Source organism: Xiphophorus couchianus, chromosome 2 (assembly GCF_001444195.1).
Source record: "Xiphophorus couchianus chromosome 2, X_couchianus-1.0, whole genome shotgun sequence".
Lineage (NCBI taxonomy): Eukaryota > Metazoa > Chordata > Actinopteri > Cyprinodontiformes > Poeciliidae > Xiphophorus > Xiphophorus couchianus.
This window is the reverse complement of record NC_040229.1, coordinates 1553028-1574186: the sequence shown is the minus strand read 5'-3', so window position 1 is coordinate 1574186 and position 21159 is coordinate 1553028. Positions and strand designations below refer to the sequence as shown.

At 40.8% G+C, this 21159-nt stretch overlaps 1 protein-coding gene across 1 annotated transcript; it reads left to right on the top strand.

Moving 5' to 3' along the window:
- Positions 1-876: 876 nt before the first annotated feature.
- Positions 877-20459, top strand: LOC114157898 (ubiquitin carboxyl-terminal hydrolase 31-like). Its single transcript, XM_028039073.1, has 16 exons — positions 877-2172; positions 6164-6301; positions 6383-6471; positions 7419-7511; positions 8201-8336; positions 8541-8703; positions 10013-10193; positions 10279-10390; positions 10463-10557; positions 11740-11817; positions 11986-12115; positions 13428-13547; positions 14961-15186; positions 15265-15423; positions 16528-16680; positions 16777-20459. Exons 1-16 carry the CDS (start codon positions 1630-1632, stop codon positions 18258-18260), a joined length of 3900 nt encoding a protein of 1299 aa, XP_027894874.1. The 5' UTR covers positions 877-1629; the 3' UTR covers positions 18261-20459.
- Positions 20460-21159: the final 700 nt, after the last annotated feature.

The window sequence follows — 21159 nt, the reverse complement described above, 5'->3', positions numbered from 1 at the left end:
CGCTAATCTTGAGTTACATTTCTGGATATTCTGCCCTCAGTGGGTAAATTCCCTGAATGAAACACAAACATTTTTTAACTACAAAATGCACCAAACACAGACATTTATGTTGAAGTGAGACCTCTTGTTTGTTCACAATCTTTGTAGTTTTATTTCCTGTCTGCAGAAACTGCTTAGAAATCACTAAAACTATCACGACCTCTTAAGTTACACTGGAAAAAATATGTGGAAAAGTATATCTTATGTTTGAATTTGTTATTTTGTAATTACATTATTTATCTGTATGTTTTTATATATAATTTAGTCTCTAAAATACCAACATTTGCGCATAATTTTCTATTTTTGTCAGAAATGACATCAGTTTTCTACATTAAATCAGCTGTTATGATACGTTGCTCAATACTCAAACAGCATTTTTACAAAATACTGTCGTTTTTACTTTTACTTGAGTAAAAATATGTTGAAGTAGTTCTACTCTTACTAGAGTATAATATTTTTGGGTATAATGAGATAATTATGAGATACTGTCTTATACTCTTTAATAATTATGACTTTGCGGTTCAATAATTACAAATTATCTTTCTTATAATTATGAAATATCTTCTTTAAATGATCATACATCATTATTTCTGTTTTGTGATCATATATAATAAAACGGTGAGAACATCCCGTGTTTCTCCCGGGATGTTTTGCTGAGCAGGTCCAGATGTTCGGATGTTTTCGCCCTGGAAGCAGCTGGCTGCTGCTCGGCTCTGTCCGGGAGGATGGAGCATCATCAGCATCACATGCTGCTGGACCTGCTCTCCTCCAACATGGACCAGTGTTTGGGCCTGACGTCAGCCGTCACCGCCCTGCCCGCCCGCCCGCAGGATCTCTGCCTACAAACTGATGATGGAGACGGGGAGCAGCGGCCTCGCAATGCAGCCCATCCGGAGGCGGAAATAAGGCGGATTCAACCGAAGACAAACACTGGACGGACGGAAAGAGTAGTGGACAACTTTCAGATGGGGACAAGGCCGATCATCTCCACTCCTGGCCCGGGAAGCGATGCCTCTCCGCGGTCACTCGCCAGGGAGCGGCGGGCTGTGTCGCTCCGGTCCGGGGCTTCCCTAGTTTGGCAGAGCGCCTGTGATTGGAGCGCCGTGGAGGTAATTTAGGGTAAATGTTTCCTAAGCCATAATTTTAAAAAGAGAAAAACACACATAATGGAGCTGAATCCTGAGGAAATCGTCCACCTTTCACAGGGTGGAGCTGCGGGTTAATAAATGATGAGGCATTCCGCTAATTGAGGCTGTAGATGTTCATGTCCGACAGGAACTCCAGCAGTCCGATGTTGTGCCTCAACAATGGCACAGGTGCTTATTTACCGGCTGGAGATGCTGACGGCCGCGTTCAGCCCCGGCTGTAGCACCAAATACCCCGACAGTTGGCTGTTTATGCGATCCGACGCGCCTCTGCTGCCAGTGGGCTGATTCGGTTCTCATCGGGTTCTAGAGAACTGCGGGGCCTTTGTGTTTCTGTGAAATATGCCCGGGCCTCGTCCAGAACAAAGTGATGGAGAGCAGATGTTGTGAGCGCACAGCGGGGAAACCTTTCTGCAATTAAGGCGCAGCAGCAGGGAGAGCCATCATGTCCAAAGTGGTCAGCAGCAAGGAGAAGAAATCCTTCAGCAAGAAGCTGTTCCGGAGGAGCTCGGTCCGATCCGTGGGGAGCTTCATGAACAGAGTCCTCCGGACCCTGTCCACTCTCTCCCACTTCGGAACCGACGAGCAGGCCGCCGACGACGAGAAGGACGAGGCGGCTTTGATACCGAGCACCACCGGAGGCTCCGTCCAGTCCGACGACAGCGACTGCGGGGGTTTCCCCTTCGGGGACAAGGTGCCCGGTGTCGCCGGGCTCAAGAACCACGGCAACACCTGCTTCATGAACGCCATCCTGCAGTGCCTGAGCAACACGGAGCTGTTCGCGGAGTACCTGGCTCTGAAGCAGTTCCGGGGGGGAGAGGCGAGCAGCGGCAGCAGCGAGAAGGCGAAGCCCAACGGGGCGCCGCTGGTCCAGAAGAAGGGGAGCAGCCAGCCGCAGGAGGCGGGAGAGGTGACGGAACAGCTGTCCGGGCTGGTCCGGGCTCTCTGGACCTTCGAGTACACACCGCAGCACAGCAGGGACTTCAAGGTAAACTTTGGGGGGAATGCAGGGGCGTTTCCAGAAAGTTTTAAAAGTGTTGTTCTGATAATAGTAGCAAAAATATCCTCCAAAGTTTCCAAAACAAAGAGTTTGTTTAAATATCAGAATACTTTTCAAGTACTTTCAAGAAATATCCAAGAAGAATATTTAGACTTGGGGTAATTTTAATGTTATAAGAACATCAACACCAAACTGCGAAACATTTAATGCTGGTTTAACTTGAAAATGAAAGTCAACCTGATGCCTTGAACAGGAAAAATTATTTTGGTTTTAACTGAGAAATTAAAGTTCATGAAGTTGATTTAACAACCAGAGACAAGTTGTCTAAACATTGTTTTTAAGTTCATTAATCTTGAATTGTGAGTTTTAACTTATTGTTGCAATTTAAACCAAATAATTATTTCACAATATGCAAGAAAAAAAAATTTGCCCTCATCCAGTTAAAGAGACACATTTCTCTATTATTTTAATCATAATATCAAGTTAAAATAACAACTTATTTTACTTAGAATAATTTAAATTCTTGTTTTAAATCACATGAACCAAATTTCTGATCTGATGATGAATTTTATGAAACATCTCAATGAATTCAGCTCAGAAACATTTAGTGTGATCAGGACATTATCCTCAAGCTTTGCAAACTGTCAGCTGCATTAAAATAAACATTTGCCTTAATAACACAAGAGTCAGATCAATGTAACGCTTCATCTCAGGAAACAAAAACACGCCGCTAAGCATTCTGGGAAATAGTTCCCACTCTTTTTCTTCTTTCAGTTTTTTAAGTGCTAACCTAAAAAGGAAATTAATAAAACATTTACACAACTTATCGCTGTAAGTTTATGTTTCTCTGACTCACACACTTAGTCCTCTACTTTCTATTGAAACTATGTGAGAATTTCTACATATTTTTACGTTTTTATGAAACAAGTTTGTGGTTGTAAATGAAGCCTTTCATTGTTTTTAGCCTTGAGATTCTTTCAGTTCTGACAAGTGTCAATTTTGGTTTATGCTTTCTTGCATTTTTTAAAAATCTTTACAGATTATAGATCTTATTATAATTGTAATTCTAAGCTGTAAGTTTTAGAGCAGGTGCTCGGTCTCTAGATCCCAATAAAACAGGTTTAATCACAGCTACAAGTAATACAAAAGTCATTTTATTGTTAATTCAATTTTGGTTTTCCTACAAAAGCTAAACATGTAATATTTTAAGGCAATGAACAGAAGGACTGAAGGTGCAGTTTCCTAAATATTTGGGGTTGAAAATCTTGCAGCTGTGCAACAATAACTGGAAATGTGTCCTTCTCTCTTGCCGTATTTAGCCATGAGTTTAATAAACAGACATGTCCAAATCTGCTTTTAAATAATAATTCATTGAATGTTTGTGGTTCTACTAGGATTGACACTAAACTTGAAGAAAAAAGTCTGGTTAATAAAAGTGCAATAATTTGTTTTGAACCTAAAAAGTTTTAATTTGTTACCTGTCAAAATCGAAATCATGCCAATGGCCATAAATTGCCCTCTTACCGCACTTTTGGACACCCCGTTGTTTAGATCTAACTTTAATTAAATTAAAACTATTAAGCACCAATTTGAATAATTTTACTTTGCAAAAAAAGTGAACTGAGAGTTCTTCTGAGCAGCAGTGTGGAGCTGGTCTAAAGTGTTTTATAGTGTTTTATTTAGGTCTTTATTTAATGTTCAAACTGGAGAACTTTAACACTTTCTCTTAAAAATCTAAAAATCTTGTCCCATAAGACATTTTTAAACCAAAAAGCCCAAAAGTTGCAGGGCTAAAGTTGTTATTTCCAGAATCTTGCAGTTTTATTGCAGGAAAAACATGTACAACAACACAATAAAAGTCAGTCTCCAAAGAGTGATGCATTTGCTTTATAAAGGCCACGTCTTTTATTCAGCCATGTCCCTGAGCCGCAGTTACATTCACTTTAAAAACACATTTCAGAAATGAAAACTTTGCCTCTCACACTCATGAAAGCCTGCTCATCATGGGCATATTCCTTTCAGTCCTGCAGCCCATTTTCTTTCAAAAGCCTAAAAAAAGCTCGGAAGAAAAGCTAAACTAAAAAGGGTCTTTGAGCATCAGCTTTGCTCTTGACAGTCTTACTATTTTTGGACTTTTTTTCCTCTTTTTTGGTTGCCAGTCAGGGTATAAACAGCCTGATTGGATATACAGTATATCTTTATTGTTAAAGGCAGAGGCACTGAATATTGAGAGCCAAATGGCAAATGAGACTTAGTTTGTAATATCTTCTTAGTCAGATTAGTAGGATTTGTATTATTAGATTCTCTTTTTTTGGTAGTTTTGATCTTCAAGCTTGTCTTACACCACAAACCAGAACCGGTTCTCTACTGTCATCATCCTGCAACGTTTCAATCAGTCAGTTCTGGAAGCACCTGAATCAGACGACTGAATCACGTCTATTTCATGTCGGTTTGTCATTCAACAGTCACTGGATTCAGACATGTTGCAGTAGGAACGCACACTGCAAAAACACAACATTTATTTTTGTCTAATTTCTAGAGCAAATGTCTTAGTACACTTGAAATAAGACAAAACTAACTTACAAGTAGCTTTTCAGCAAGAAATATGAGCTTGTTTTAAGTCATCAATTCCTTAATATTAAAGAAAAAGTTCTAGTTCCACTGGTGCTGTTACCTAGCAACCCTAGCCAAGCCAAGCCTGTTACCTAGCAACCCTAGCAAAGCCCAGCCCGTTACCTAGCAACCCTAGCAAAGCCCAGCCCGTTACCTAGCAACCCTAGCAAAGCCCAGCCCGTTACCTAGCAACCCAGTTCTAGTTCCACTGGCAGATTATTCTACTCGTAACCTGGGAACGTTGTGTTATAAGTGTAAAAATCTGCCAGTGGAACTAGAACTAGACCCCATAAAGTCATTTACATTTAAACCAAAGGCAAATTCTCAATAATCTTAATTTGAAATTGATGTTTATGTTTTTTTTTTTTTTTGCAGACCTTTTCCTTAGCGCCGGGTTTAGTAAAGGAGTCACAGAAGTAAGCCTGTCCTCTCCTGCTGAGGCTCTTAGTTATTTGTTTTTTCCTCAAAAGTAAACAGGATCGTCCCAGAGAAGAGCTTTGCTAACACATTCAGTGTTTACTTCTCCAACATTTCACATTTGACTGTCAAGAGGTGACCAGTCTCTGTTGTTTCTAATTCAAATATCTCAGTAAACTTGAAATAAGACAAAACGGTAACATTATGCTCTGCATAAGACTGACATGACACTGTCATGAACATGAAGGAGTTTTCATAAAGGTTTAGGTCTGAAACTTTTAATGCAAAGTTGCACTGAAAGTTGAATTAAAAGTCCATTAGAAGTGTCAACATTATTCGATAACTAATGTCACTTTTACTGCAAAGCTGCATTAGAACTTGCATTTATTTGAATGTTGTGTCATTTTCTGCTGACAAAACTAATTTATAAGTAACTTTTCAGAAAACATAGGAGCTGGTTTTAAGTCAATAATTCTTTAAATTGATTTTTTTAAGTACTAGCTCCACTGGTAAATTATTTAACTTATTTTATTTATTTATTTTTCAACATCTACTTAACCTCCTAACAAGGGAAAATGTCTTGTTACAGGTGAAATAATCTGGCAGTGGAACTAGAACTTTTTTATTAATATCAATGAATTATTGACCTAAAACACTCTCCTGTATTTTGCTTAAATGTCAGTAGTAAGTTAGTTTTGTCCTACGTCAGGTAGACCAGAAATGTGTGGTAAGGTTTTGTGTTTTTGCAGGGCGAAGCTTCAGTTCGTTGTCGTTTCATTAAAAGGTTTTTCTGGGGCTCTGCTGACCTTTGAGGTCGTGCTGATTGCCGCCCCGGTCAGACTCGCTGAATATTTCATGATGGCACAAAGTCAAAGGAGCCCCAGCGGGTCGCAGAGCAGGAAAGCAGCTTGTGTAAACGCCGGGTTGTTTCTCTGACTGCCGCCTGCAGAACGTCGTGTCGAAGAGCGCCCTGCAGTTCAGAGGGAACTCCCAACACGACGCCCAGGAGTTCCTCCTCTGGCTGCTCGACAGAGTCCATGAAGACCTCAACCAGATCATCCACCCGGACAGCAGACCCCCCAGCAAGGTGGGCGCACTTTCAGGCTACATGTGATGCTGCAGAATCAACAGAGGGATTAAATTTAACGTGTTCTGCGCTGTGTGGCAGCCTCCAGTAGAGGAAGAAGCGGTTCCTGAAGGATCTCCGCTGCCAGCGCCTGGATCTTTTGTTCAGGAACTGTTTCAGGCTCAATACAGGTGAAATCCTCACTTTTTACTATTTATTAACCCTTTATGCTCTAAGTTTCAAATCTCCTCTTGGATATTTTTGCTTATTGTAATTGTACAACGTTCTTTAAATGTCCTGTGAGTAAGATATATTTGCCTGTTTCTCCATAACAACTGGAACTGTCAACATACAGCAAGTTATTTTCACAATTTACCGTCTATTAAAAGAGTGTTTCATCAGAGTAAACCGAAGCTTCCTGCTACGAAGGAAGGGAAATTACCGAATATCGGCTGGGAAGTACAACATATCCCCTTCCAGAAACCGTTTGAATTGTTCAGCTAGCGCAAAAATATTTCAGAGTTACTGTAAAAATGTGTCGTTGGTGACGTCTTTCAGCCGATAAGGGTTAAACATTGGTCTGCTCAAAGGAACTGAAAGAGAGATGTAAAAAAATAAAATAAGATACTACATTAAAAAAAAAAACATCTCCAGCATATTACTAAAGGTTTCCCCCAGAGCATTATTAGCCTGGCGGGCCACCAGGCTTTACTTGTCCCCCACCAGACTAAGAATTGTTCTTTTGTTGTATCTTTAATGATTTTTCCATGTTTTTACAGTTTACAAGAAAACACGTTTTATTTAGTCCACTTCATTTTATTTGTTGTTCATGTTTTATTTCCAAAATTTAATGTCAACTTAACATTTTTTAACACTAAAACACAATGGGGCAGCTGGTGAACCGCCAGATTTCTGGCCGAAACTCTAATTATTGGGACGTTTAGATAACTAAACCATTTGTTTGATAGAGATTACTTACCAGACAAAAAGGGGAATATGATGGCGAAATTGGTTATTAACACAATTTTTCAGACACAGAGGGGAAGAAACGGTGTAAAAATACTTATTTGAAAAAATTCAGCTAAGTGTTTAATAAAGCTGACCGGATCTGTTCTGGTTCTCCTGTGTGACTCTTCAGGTCTTCCCTGACTTGTCCTCACTGCCAGAAACAGAGCAACACGTTCGATCCTTTCCTCTGCATCTCACTGCCAATCCCAGTACCTCACACCCGGTAAGGAGACTCTGCAGCTGGACCTGAAACGAGACAGAACCAGGCCGGTTCTGATCCTGAAAGAAAAGCCCAATTCTATGGAAGAGGTGGAGGGCCACTGAAACCCCCTAATATTCTGACGTTAATCTCAGTACTCTAAGAATAAAGTCAGATTTTTCTTTCTAAGAAAGTCAGAAGTCAAAAAGAAACGATTCCGAATTCGTAGATTAAGGTTTTTTGTTTCCTAATAAAAGTCTTGATTTTGAGATTTAAGTCAAAATACTAACATTAATGCCACAATTCTTTTTCCTAAAAAAAAGTCAGAGTTTTTGTTTTGTCTTTCTAAAATGATTCAGAATTGGGATATTAAAACCTATTTGTCTTCCAGTAGGCTGAATCCTCTTCTGTAAAATAAACTTTCTTCCGTAAAATTCAGCAGACCACGGCAGGGAAAAGCTACATGTAGACCAGGGGTGGGCAACTCCAGACCTGGAGGGCCGGTGTCCTGCAACTTTTAGATGTGTCTCTACTTCAACAATAATGAGGTCATTAGCAGGAAAACTTCACTGCACTTGGGAGGTGATTCAGCCGTTGCATTCCAGTGTGTTGAACAGGGAGACATCTAAGAGTTGCAGGACACCGGCCCTCGAGGACCAGGATTTAGACAAAGCATTAGCTTTTGACTCCAAACGTCTGCCTGTGTCCTGCAGGCCTCTGTACGTGACGGTGGTGTACCAAGGGAAGTGTTCTCACTGCATGCGGGTTGGGGTGGCCGTGCCGCTGTCGGGCACCGTGTCCAGGCTGCGGCAAGCTGTGGCTCAGGAGACCAAGATCCCTGCCCAACAGGTACCGCCTCGTTTAGGCCACTTTACAGCCATTATTCTTTCAAAAATAAGAGCATTTCAGAAATATGTGCTGCTGAAAGCGAGGCGTGACGTTAGAGAAATGAGGATTAGATGTTATTATTAGACGTCCGGCGGTGTTTGATGTATTATCGGTGACTGTGCCACTTCAGCCCACACGCTGTTTGTGTCTCCTGTCACTGTGCAGATCGTCCTCACTGAGATGTACTTCGATGGCTTTCACCGCTCCTTCTGCGACGACGACGAAGACCTGGAGATCATTCAGGAGAGCGACTCCATCTTCGCTTTCGAGACGCCTGAGCTGTTCAGGCCGGAGCAGATCCGGTCCAAACGGGGCGGGACCATATCAGGTGCATTTCTCCAAATGCAAAAAATTATTCACACTAAAGCTGCAGCTAAAGATTAATCGACTATTCTGACAATTAATCGATTAATTTGATAAAAAACACTTAAGCCTACCCTATGCAACTTTAGAAATACATTTGAAAATGGAAGTAAAACATTCAGTTCCTTTTTAAATAAGAAGATAAACATTTCTTTAGTCTACATTTGACCAACATAATTTTAACATCAACATGTAAAAAGTTTGACCCTTCCTTCTTCACTTAGCATTAATACTAATTTTTACATTAATTGATTAATAAAAGGTGCTTAAAACTAGATTTTTTTAACTTCAGATTTTGAACCAGGTGAAGCTGAAACTGCCACTTGAGGAGTTTTATGTAGATTATGTTTAAATATAAAGAAGTTTTTATTTTGATCTTAAAAACAGAATGCATTTTTTGTACGGTTTGGCTCCATCGCTGCTCTGTGTGTGTTGTTGTTGCAGCTGTTGGCCTTTTTCAGTCGGAATCCTCCAGTTAATGATTAATCGATTACTGAAGTTGGTGACGATTATTTCACTACTCACGATTAATCCGATTACTCGTTTCAGCCTTGAACTTGACCACATTTTGGGATTTTATGTGACAAAATGGTGTGTAGTTCTGAAGGAATGTGAGGTTAACATAAATCTGAAAAGTGTGGCATAGATTTTTACTCGGCCTTCCAGAGCCAATGCTTCTTATAAACACAAGTCTTCCCTGGTCTCTACCAGCTTTTCACATCTAGACATTGACATTTATGCTTCTGCTTCTTTGCAAATTAACTCTGATTGGGTCTGAACTTTGACTAGGCCATTCCAACATATGATTTACTTTTGATCTTTGCAATGTTTTTCACCCTGGAAGCCCCAGACTGATGTAAATTCAGAGCAAAATGTCTATAGATGTATATATTGCATATATACACAAAAATGATACACACTATATTTTTTGGTATTTTAAATCTAAACTTGAATACAGCAGTGATGACCTAATGATGTCACTGCCATGAGCAAACTGTTATTTTGCTTAAAATGCTTAACTTTTAACGTAATAAACAGTTGTTTTGCTCATTTCTAGATGAAGAGCATTGTTTTACACCTACTTTTATGTTAATGTGTGTTTAAAAAAATACAAAAATGTCAAATCAGAAATCTCATGAACCCACAAAGGATTAAGCCTATAAATTTGTAGCTTTTCTGTAATGAAATAATGCAAAACGAAAAAGGAGAAATTACAGATGGAGCTGTTGGGGGAAATATTTTTTATAGTGCGTTTTGTTGTGTGCTGCTTTCAGGGAGCCCACATGCAAACCTCAATCAGAACAACCTGAAGTACGCAACCGACAACAACAGGATCTCCGGTCAGATCCCAGAGCCCAGCACGCCGCCTCAGAGCCCCAACAAGAACAGCGACCAGGCGGAGAAGATTGTGCTTCTGGTGTGCAACCGGGCCTGCGCCGGACAGCAGGGGCGCAGGTCCTGCACCCGTCGCCTCTGGGTTACAACTTCGCCCAATACGCTCCAAGCTTTCTAAACCTCGTTGTTCTCATGATGCCTGCAGGTTTGGGAATCCCTTTATCCTCTACTTGGAGCGCACAGTGACATGGGACACGCTGCAGACAGAAATTCTGGAGAAGATGCGGCATCTTTTGCGTCCTGGAGCCATTGTTCAAGTAAATCCATTTAAATATGAAATGTTTGTGTTTGTGATGCTTTAATGTTACAGTTCCTTTGACTTCCTGCAGGTGGGGCCCTTCACTTTGCGTGTGGTGGGAGTGGTGGGAATCACATACCTCCTGCCTCAAGAGGAGCAGCCGCTCTGCCATCCCTCTGTGGAGAGGTAATACCATCCACCACCACAGGGGGGCAGCAGTGGATTAAATAGTTCATAACTTGGAAAAGATTAAGATGACCAATGGATTAATTGATTTTAACCTTTGAGGTTGGTGCATGGATTTGATTTAAAACACAAAAATTAAAAGAATAAACACAAATAAAAAGCAGCAAAACTTTCAGTGAAACAGGAAATAACTGTTGATGGAAACGACCTCAAAAGATTAAATTCAGTCAAATCTGTCTTCTTGGATGGAAATGATACAAAGGATGGCGAGAGAAATGTTGCACAGCACTGGAAATTCAAAAACCACTTAAAAATCAATTCTTTTAATTCTGTTCTCATTATTAATTACTTTGGTTCCCTGGAGAATAGTACATTTACAGATATACAGCTATTTTCACGTGTTATTGGTTTTTCTCTCTTTTTGGAGACTGGATAATAGAAATGGATTTATAACTTTATATTTGTATGCCGCAGGAACTCATACATAATGAATTACTATATAAAAATGTGTAGATACTTTCAAAAATAAACCCTTTTGTGTGTTTTATAGGAATTATTTGAGATGTCATCCATAGATTTCCCTCCAAAACACAATTATTTCTTAATCACTTGTAAACAAAGAAAAAGCGAAACAACAAACACACTTCTCCTCTGAATATAACCTAGAAAACATGTTTGTCCCACTGATTAATGCATATGATGCTTGGACTATACTGCCATCTAGCGGTCACATTAATCTCCAGTCATGCCTAACTTTATTTTCTTTCTTACTACTTAAATTTATTTAAGTTGTATTTAGAATATTCAAATTGTAAATTTGAATATTCTAAATACAATGATATTATAGTAGCAGAAATAAAAACTCAATGATTGCAAGTGAATTTAGGCAGTAAGTGGTGAATTACTGTGTGATTTTCACTGCTTTTAGAAAGAAAAATGAAATTTCCTTTTATTTATGATCATGAGTTAAAGCTACTGTACGGAAGCATTTTACTGCCAGAGCTGTGAAATAAATACAGGAGCAGCATCTCGTTAAAACGTTAACGAGATGCTGCTCCTGTATTTATTTCACCACTCTGGCAGTTAAACGCTTCTCTGCTTCTGTAATAAAACATAAATACGTTTAATTTTTTTTTTAGCAGGGGAGGATACAGTATTAACATGAAAACTATTTTCCAACAGGGCTTTCAAGTCCTGCGGCCCAGGTGGTCCACCTCATGTCAAGATTGTTGTCGAATGGGACAAGGAGACAAAAGACTAGTAAGTGGCAAACACACTCCTCACACACACACAGCGAGCAGATGTGTGTGTGTGTGTGTGTGTGTGTGTGTGTGTGTGTGTGTGTGTGTGTGTGTGTGTGTGTGTGAGGCGCCACGCCTCCTGACTGATCTGCGTGGTCCCTGTGACTCTGCTGTGCCACGCCTGCAGTCTGTTCAAGAGGACGGAGGACGAGTACATCCCGGATGCGGAGAGCGTGCGTCAGGCGAAGGAGCAGCATCTGCAGCCGCAGACCTGTTCGCTGGCCCAGTGCTTACAGTTGTACACCAAAGAGGAGCAGGTAGGCCAGGCTGGCCCGGTTCACCGCCGGGACAGAACCGATGAGTACAGACTCATCAGACAAAACTATTCTTAGCCATTGAACTTTTCCATGTTTTGTCACGTTGCCTTACACGTGTTTATTGGGACTTTATGTAGCAGAGCAGCACAAAGTAGGACACAGTTGGGAAAATGGAAAAAAAAAGAAAAAATATTTTATTTTTTAAATTATAAATGAGTGTTGAATATCAATGTAATTCATCATTCATCACGGACGGTTCTCCAGCCCATCACAGGACAGACAGACACACGCACACACACACACACACACACTTGTATTCTCTAATCTCGTGGGGACTTCACATCGACTTCCATTCATTTTTTATAGCCTAACTCCAACCATCACAAACCTAACCCTAACCAAAACTCAATTCACACGCTAGTCCTCAATCTAACCCCTGACCCATAAACAGCATTTCCCGTCATGGGGCCCAAGGAAATGTCCCCACAAGGCGCAGTGGTCCCCACAATCCTGTATTGCAGACAGAAATAGGTCCCCACTAAGATATAAAAACCTGGTTCACACACACACACACACACACACACACACACACACACACACACCCCATTCTTAAGGGTATTTCAATCAATCAATCAATCAATCAATCAATAAATCAGTAAGATACATTAAAGAAGACTGGATTAAAATAAGTCTTCACACCCTTCAACTATGTACCATTCTGTCAAAACAGACCAAACCAAAAACATGTGATTGAAGGAAAATGTTTGATGCTTTTAAAATATTCTGAAAATCAATCAAGTTTATTTGTAAAACACATTTCAGTAACAAGGCATTTCAAAGTGCTTCACATCCTAAAAACACAAAGAAACATCCAATTTTTCCAAGTTCCATCATTACACATCAAAATATTGGTCAGTGTTTCATTTATTATGGTTCAAAAGCAGCTCTAACCAGGCGGGATTTTAGACTACATTTAAAGGAACTCAGTGTTTCGGCTGTTTGTTCCAGATTTGTAGAGCATAGAAGCTGAAAGCTGTTTGGTTCTGGTTCTGGATGCAGATCAGAACCAGAACCAGAAAACCTGAGAAGTCTGGAAGGTTTCAGAGAGATCAATTTGCATAATAAGCTAATGCGCTATCATAGACTTTTAGCCAGTCCAGACCTGAACGAATGGGATTTAAATAGGGGCTGTAAGAAGAATTCAATGCTAACAGGGAGCTTCACTCCAAATCAACTGAAGTTTATCCGAGTCTTTTTGCATGTGTTCATTGAAAGTGTGAGATATTTACTAAATATTTCACCTGACCTCCAGCTTGCCCCGGATGATGCGTGGAGATGTCCACACTGCAAGCAGCTCCAGCAGGGCAGCATCAAGCTGAGCCTGTGGACGCTGCCAGACATCCTCATACTTCACCTGAAGCGCTTCAGACAGGTACACACATCTCTGGATGACAGATTGATTTCACTTCCAATGCCAGTATCTGAGTATCAACCGATACCAATCCGATACATAAAAACAGTATTGTTTCTTTTTAAAACACAGACATAAATGGGCTGAATTCCATATTTATTTACCAATTCTTCGCCAGTACGGCACACTTTACACCAACAGCTTCACAAGCTTGGCCAAACATGTCAAAACAACTTTAAGGTGTTCAATCAGTTCAATTAGAAGTAGAACAGCCAAAGGAAAATAAATAATAAAGAAACTGACAAAAACTAAGTTGACTAGCTTGGTCAAAAATGTAAGAAAAAAAATAAACTGACAAATTTTCTTTCAAATGGTTCAGAAAGTGCAGTTAGGAATTGAATAATCGAATAATATTTAATAATAATAGAGCATGACGTTAAATCAGAGCAAAAAGCACAGAATTAGATTAAATAGATCAATCAATCAAGTCTATTTGTATAGCACATTTCAGCAACACGGTATTTACATCATAAAAACAATAAATCAACAATTGAAACTACATTTTTCCAAGTTTTGTCATTACACGTCAAAATGTTGATTAATGTTTCATTAATAATGTCTCAAAAGTAACTAACCAACTGGGATTTTAGTATAGATTTGCAAGAACTCAGTATTTTGGCTGTTTTGCAGTTTTCTGGAAGTTTGCTCCAGATTTGAGATGCATAGAAGCTGAATGCTGCTTTGTTCTGGTTCTGGATACAACAATAAACCATTAAGCCGTTCAGTGATTTATAAACTAACATCCATATTTTAAAGTTTTTTCTCGGAGCTACAGGGAGCCAGTGTAGATCTACTCTTATAGATCAGGCACATTGTCACCGATACCCAATCTAGATTTTTTCTCAACATCGGGGTCAATACAGATATTAATATCAGAACAGACAAGGCAAAAACTAGGCTCAACATAGATATACACAGTTAAGACAGGGTGCAACACAAATACCTACATATACATCCATTCATGGTTCATCTATCACAATGCTTTTAGTATGGGTGCAACAGTAGAATTTGCGAAACGGAGATAAGGAGTCCAAATACGTGAAAACTGCCCCTTAGTAGAGTGAAGAGAGCAGGTGAATTATTCCAAAGGACAAGTTTGTCCAAGATGTTTTGGAAGGAGGTTTATCTCTGATCCATGACAAAAAGATGTTCTCATGGGCAGCATAGGTGAGAATACTATGAAGCCTACCAGAACCAGGACTAATTCTACTGCATGCCAAGACTAATGAGAGTCAAGGCAACTCCAAATATGTGGCTCAGATCTGTCAGGACGTCCAACCAACACATCTGAGTCAATGAATATATGAACCCGGTGCTGACTTGCATTTAAGACAGTTAGTTGTTTAAAATATTGTTCACGTTTGTGTCTGTCAGGATGGAGATCGGCGCGTGAAGATGCAGAACATGGTGAAGTTCCCTCTCACAGGCATGGACATGGCGCCGCACATGGTGAAGAGGAGCCAGAGCAGCTGGAGTCTCCCGTCCCACTGGTCGCCGTGGAGACGGCCCTACGGCATGGGCCGGGACCCTGAGGACTACCTGTACGACCTGTATGCCGTGTGCAACCATCACGGCACCATGCAGGGGGGGCACTACACAGGTGGGCGTGGCCAGGTCGCAGCGATGGCTCCAGTGACTCCATTTTGTATAAAACATCTTCCTTCTTTGCGGCTTGCAGCTTACTGTAAGAACTCCATCGACGGCCAGTGGTACTGCTTCGACGACAGTGACGTTCATCCCATTTCTGAAGACGATGTGTGCAAACAGACGGGTTACATCCTGTTTTATCAAAGACGAGCAACCATCCCGTCCTGGTCTGCCAACAGCTCAGTTGGAGGTAACTTGTAGTAAGATCTCGTTCCATCAGGCGAGGCTGAAACCTTCTGATATAAATACTGAACTGACTGAATGAAACAGGCTCTGCTGCAGTTATTTCAATGCAACTGCATAAAAAATCCTAGCAACATGTGGAATTGCAACTAAGTCAGCTGTTTTTAGGGCTGAATCGTGAACAATCGATTACTGAAATAATCATTAACTAATTTAGCCAACGGTTAATTGTTGAAACTGGAGCATGGAGACTCATAAAAAAGGACATTTGCTAAAACAACAACACAGTCAGAGCAGTAATTAAACCAAAGTTGTTCAAAAAATAAAACACTTTTGCATTAAAGATAAAAACACCATTGTCTGTAAATATGTTCTACTCAAAACTCCTCAAAGTGACAGAATTTTAGTTTCAACCATTTCAAATTCTGTAAAAAAAATTATGTTTTGCTATCCAATTATTAAACGGTTAATCCAAATAATAACAGGTTATCACTACACTGTATGGTACAAGCAGAAATGGCTGAAGTGCTACAATTGATCAAGTGTTCATTAAATTAATTCTGTTATTGTATTTTAGGTAATAAAATGTTTATTTTCTCATTTTAAAAGGTAACTTAATTACTTACTTGCCACTTTTCACGCATTTGTAATGTTGCATAAAAATGCTTAAGTGGTTAAATGAAAAACCTGTAGAACATGCCAATTTTTTTATACGCCAGTAATCGATTGGTTAAATGATTACTAAAATAATCGTTAGTTGCAAACAGAACAAACCATCATCCTCTAAGTACTTCCTGTTGTCTTCTTTGGGGTTTTTGGCAGTAGTAACATCCAGTTGTTGATCACTTGACCAGTACGATGCGAAAAAAGTGTTTCCATTGCAGTTTTGAGAAATACATCTATTTTGATACGCCAAAAGAGTATTTTCAAAATTGCCGTGTTTCCATTAAGCAAATATATTTTCGTAATTTAAATTTTAAATTTTATGGTTAATAGAAATTTGCACATCGACAGTATGTTGGGGCCTTAACTCTGCCAACAGTTAAAAGTAGAAGAAAATCTAGATTTTACATGTTATTTTGTTTTATTCGCCGTCTGCTTTGACCTTCAGGCTCCACCAGCTCCTCTCTGTGTGAGCACTGGATCAGTCGGCTGATGGGAAGCCGTCCTCCCAGCCAGGCCTCGTCTGGCTCCTCAAGACGCACCTCTCTGGCGTCTCTGTCCGAGTCCGCCGAATTCGCCGGGGAACGGAGCGAGGACGACGGTGAGGAGCCCAGACTTTCTGGACACATCTCTGTTGCTTCTGAGAGTTGTGTTTCTCTATAAACCGAAATTTGACGGTTGTGTTTTCACCATGTAGGCCTTTCGACCCGACCAGCCGTCAGAGGCATGCAGAGGCAAACATTCACGTCACGATCGTCTATTGCCAGCCCTCTTGTTCTGAGTGAAAATGGCACAAAGCCATCCTGGTCTCACTCAGCCAAGCTCCAGCTCCGCTCCAACTCTCCCTCACGTTTCTCCCTGGAGTCTCATTCCTCTCCGACTCTGGAGCGGATTGGAGAGGTGGTTGATATCCAGCCGACAGCCCCGAGTTTCACCGGTTCACCTAAACCAGAGAAAATGCCTGGAGGGAAATCGGCCCTCGCTGCTTTGGACACTAATGTGGGAACTAAGCGGCTAATAGAGCAGGGGCGCTTCAAGTCTGTGGTACAGGCAGAGCAGAGGAGCTTGAACCCAACAGGGGAAAACAATAACGCGGAGCAGGTTAGTCCTCGACATGGAATAGACCCAAAGGAGGTGAAGCAAAGAAACGGGAGTGCAGAAAGTGTTGGCATCAAAAGGACCTCAGGCAAGACCGGGTTGGACGGTGAAAGAAGTCCCAGGAAACGGCCTCCCACTTCCTCAACGTCCTCCAGCTTCCTTTCCCCTGCGTCTCCAGCCATCGACAAGTCGCCGTCTCGAATGCAGTCCAAGAGCGCAGCATCTGCGTCGAACCCCAAGGACAAAAGCTCTGCACCGCCTAAAACAAGCAAGGGAGGTTCCTCAAGAACAGCGACGCCTTCCAAGAAAACATCTTCCCAGACCACAGAGTCATTACATCCTGAAGCGCAGCAGAGGAAGAGCGGCTCTCCGCAGACTTCACAGCCCCAAAAGAGGGCGTCAAATAGAGAGGGGAGCGAGAAAACCTCAGCTGGGGAAAGGACTAGAGCAGCAGACAGGAGCACTAGTCGGGAGTCTTCGCGGGCGAGCGCCGTGTCGGATCGGAAGGTCAGCCATGGGGGGGCTTCCTCCAGGCTGAGTGCGGTGAGTCGAGCTGAAGGCAGGTCAGGTAGAGCTGTGGAGGAGAGGCCAGCGGGCCGGAGCTCCAGCAGCAGCTCCTCTATGACTAGTCTCCGATCCTCAAGTGTTGGTGTTTCCTCCACCAGTTCAGCTCCGTCATCAAGGGGACTGCGAGGGACCAGCAAGACGGAAGACAAAGGTCTGTCCTTCTTCAAAACCGCTCTGAGGCCCAAGGAGAACCGCAAACCAGGTGAGAGCGGGAAATCGGACGCAAAAGCAATCCCAGAAGAAAGTGGCGGGGACACAACCCAGCGTGCAGCAAGCAAGAAAGTTCAGAATGCGGGTTCAGAACTGCACAGTTCAGCCAAAGATAAGGAATCCTCTAAAGTATCCGGTGCAGCTAAAAACTCTCTGCTGCCCTCTGCAAAATCCAAGCTCCCCGAAGCACAAACCTCGTCTCCAGCCGCCATGAAGGACCCGGCGAAGAAAGAGCCGAATAAAAAGACACTGCAGTCCAGGAAGATCCCAATCAATTCCTCACAAACTAGCCAGAGGTCCAAGTGATTCCTTAAAAGTCTGATAAGAATCTTTCTGGTGCAGCTTTGAGGAGTTTTTCTTTCCTTGCCCTTCGACAAACATCTTTTAAAACTTTTCAGCGCTCACTGAATACCAGCTGCCGTAGAGGATGCGTACCTGAAAATTTATTTAGGAATGGATTTTAAACTAAAGCACTTTGTATGGATTGCAATGATTTTAAATAATGTTATAGTGTATTGTAAATATGCATGGACATGTATGGAAATGATTGCCTTGTTCTGTCTGTAGCACTGTTGGAAGTGAAAAGTGACTTTGCACACGATGGGAAGCAGACACAACGGCCGAGACATGTTCGCCACCAAAGGAGGTTTATGGAGATTTTCAACATGCTGACGCAGTGAATAATTTTCTGAAATCACTTTGTACTGCTCTCCTTCAGTATCGAGAGCCATACATCAACAACAGACATCAGTGCCTCAGATAATCAGTAGAAATATTTACCCAAAAACGTTTAACTTGCAGAAATTTGTAATTGAATATATTAATATAACAGCACTGAACCTGTAATTTTAAGTAAAAACACAACCAAGCCTATTTAACCTGAACTACTGTTTACATATGCTCTGCAGCAGCCTTTAAGATGCGTTTTATTTTTCCGTCCAGCCAAAAATCGTTGGGAGGCCGAGAAGAGGCGCCACAGACGTTGACCAATCAGAAAGCTGGGTTTGCAGCGGCTCTTAGTGCTTTGTTTACAGGTGGTAACCAGTAAGTAGGGCTGGGCGATACAGCTTAAAAATACCCAATTATTTTAATTCCAGATACAATTTCCATAAAATTTAAAAAGAGACAGAAAACATTTTCATAAAGTGGCTTTTATTTCAGTCATCCCTTCTATGAGTTGTACGACGGCAAATTAGAGCGAGTCTGAGAATTTTTGCTTAATCATGAGAATATAGTCATAATATTAGAAATATAAAGAAGCAATTTTGCTAGAAGAACATCAAAAATATGAGAAAAAGTTGTTTTAATAAGAAAAAAAACCTTTTTTTTCCCATACTGGATGTGATTTTAATGGATTTTTTTTCTCGCTTTATTTTCTAAAAAAGACAGAAAACATTTTCAAAAATTGCTTTTTATTTCAGTAATCCCTTCTGTGAATTTTACGACAGAGTATTAGGAACAGGCTGCAAAAGTTTTGTTTAATTACAAAAACAATATTAACAATATAAAGAAGCAATTTTGCTAGAAAAACGTCTTAAAAATCTGAGAAAAAAGTTGTTACAGTAAGAAAAAGCTTAGAATGTTTTTTGTGTTGGAGTTCTCATAAAATTACAATATTGTAATATTATGACTTTATTCTGGTAATGAAAAGAGAAAAAGAAAATCTGAGCCTGGCCGTTATATTTTATCTTAGACTTGACGATAAATTCAAAGTCCAAATAAATAGAAGTCGTCAAACAAAATGGCCGCTAACATTACTCTTAACGATGGATTCCCAAGGAAGGCATTGGTGGGAAAAAACATAGATTTTCCAAAAATTAAATCCTCTAAAAACCTAAAACTTGATGAACGGACAGAATGTATTCATCGCCCAGCTCTACCTGTTTCTGCTCAGACATCTCATCTGTTTCCACCTCTGCTGGCTGCTGAAACTGACCTGAGATGCCCATGATTGACATGAGCATCCGCCTTTACAAACTGCCAGACATCTCCGAACATTCCTCTCAGATCAACACAGGGTTAATGTAAAGAACAACCACAAAAAAAAAAAATCAACACCACCTCACGCGACAGAACAACACATCCAAAGACAGCTGGGACGTCTCTGCTGAACACCATAACTGTACATAGAGCGAGCGCTATGGTGTGTTTTAGTCAGCACATCCTCTGTCTTCATCACAGCTTGTGCACATTTTTAGCTTGAGAGTAGCTCAGAACCACCATGTTAACAGAGAAGAGTTCATAGTTCTCCAAGTGTATGGCAGTTGTTGCATGACCTATTGCTTATGCATGCACCCAACTATGCAAGCAGATTCACTGAGTATGTAGAAGTGCTACTCTTGGATGTGTATTTTACTTTGTAAATGTAGAGTTCTGAGAGCATGTGAAGGCATCCTCTATTAAAGCTTTGTTTGCACATTCCTCCAAAGTAAAACACGTTTTTGTATGAATGATAAGTATTGCTCATTCGCCCTCTCAAAGTAAATCGGCTCACATGCAAATGAATCTCCTCTCTACTGTATTCATTTGTGTCACATTTTGTCCCTCACTGCTGCACTTTTTTTTTTTAACCGCCTTCAACATGAGTTGAGCAACAAAATCTTGGGGCCGTCTGCAGCCGGCTCTACTGTCTGCTTTCATGTTTCATAGCTTCGGGTTTGCAGCGAAGAGTTTGGAGCTTTTTTATTTAACCTGATCGACTTCGACAGGCCGGGAATACTTAAGGCAAACACTTAACCAGCTTTGGTCTGAGGGTAAAAAATATGTGTGCAAAACTTATAGCAAAGTTCTAATTCTAGTTCGTTTATGATCATAAACGGCTCCTCAGCACACGAGACGCTTTACACACAAACTGTCTGGTTGGTGACAAAAAACACTGTACATTAAATACATAAGCTAAATTATGGAAAATCAGTTCATATATGAAATGATTTTTAACCATTTTATTGGCGAAGTACAGACAGGAGCAGCATGCTCCCATAGAGTGGCAGCCAGTGCAGTTAGCGAGAGGTCGATCAATCCCAGGTGAGGCTCGGCTCGCTGCTGCCTCACCGGCTGAGCTTCCGAGCATTTGAATGGGAAAATGCGAAAATTCAGCAATTTTTAGGAAAAAATAATCAGAATTTGTTAAGCTACATGAAAAATAGGTATTCTATAGTACCTATTTTCACAGTAAGGTGAAAATAGCAATATAAATAATTTTATC

Excerpts from the sequence above, each read along its gene's own strand:
- LOC114157898 (XM_028039073.1), top strand. The coding sequence starts at position 1,630 with ATGTCCAAAGTGGTCAGCAGCAAGGAGAAGAAATCCTTCAGCAAGAAG. Across the intron at positions 13,548-14,960 it reads ACCTGAAGCGCTTCAGACAG|GATGGAGATCGGCGCGTGAA; the intron begins GTACACACATCT and ends TGTGTCTGTCAG. Across the intron at positions 15,424-16,527 it reads TGCCAACAGCTCAGTTGGAG|GCTCCACCAGCTCCTCTCTG; the intron begins GTAACTTGTAGT and ends TTTGACCTTCAG.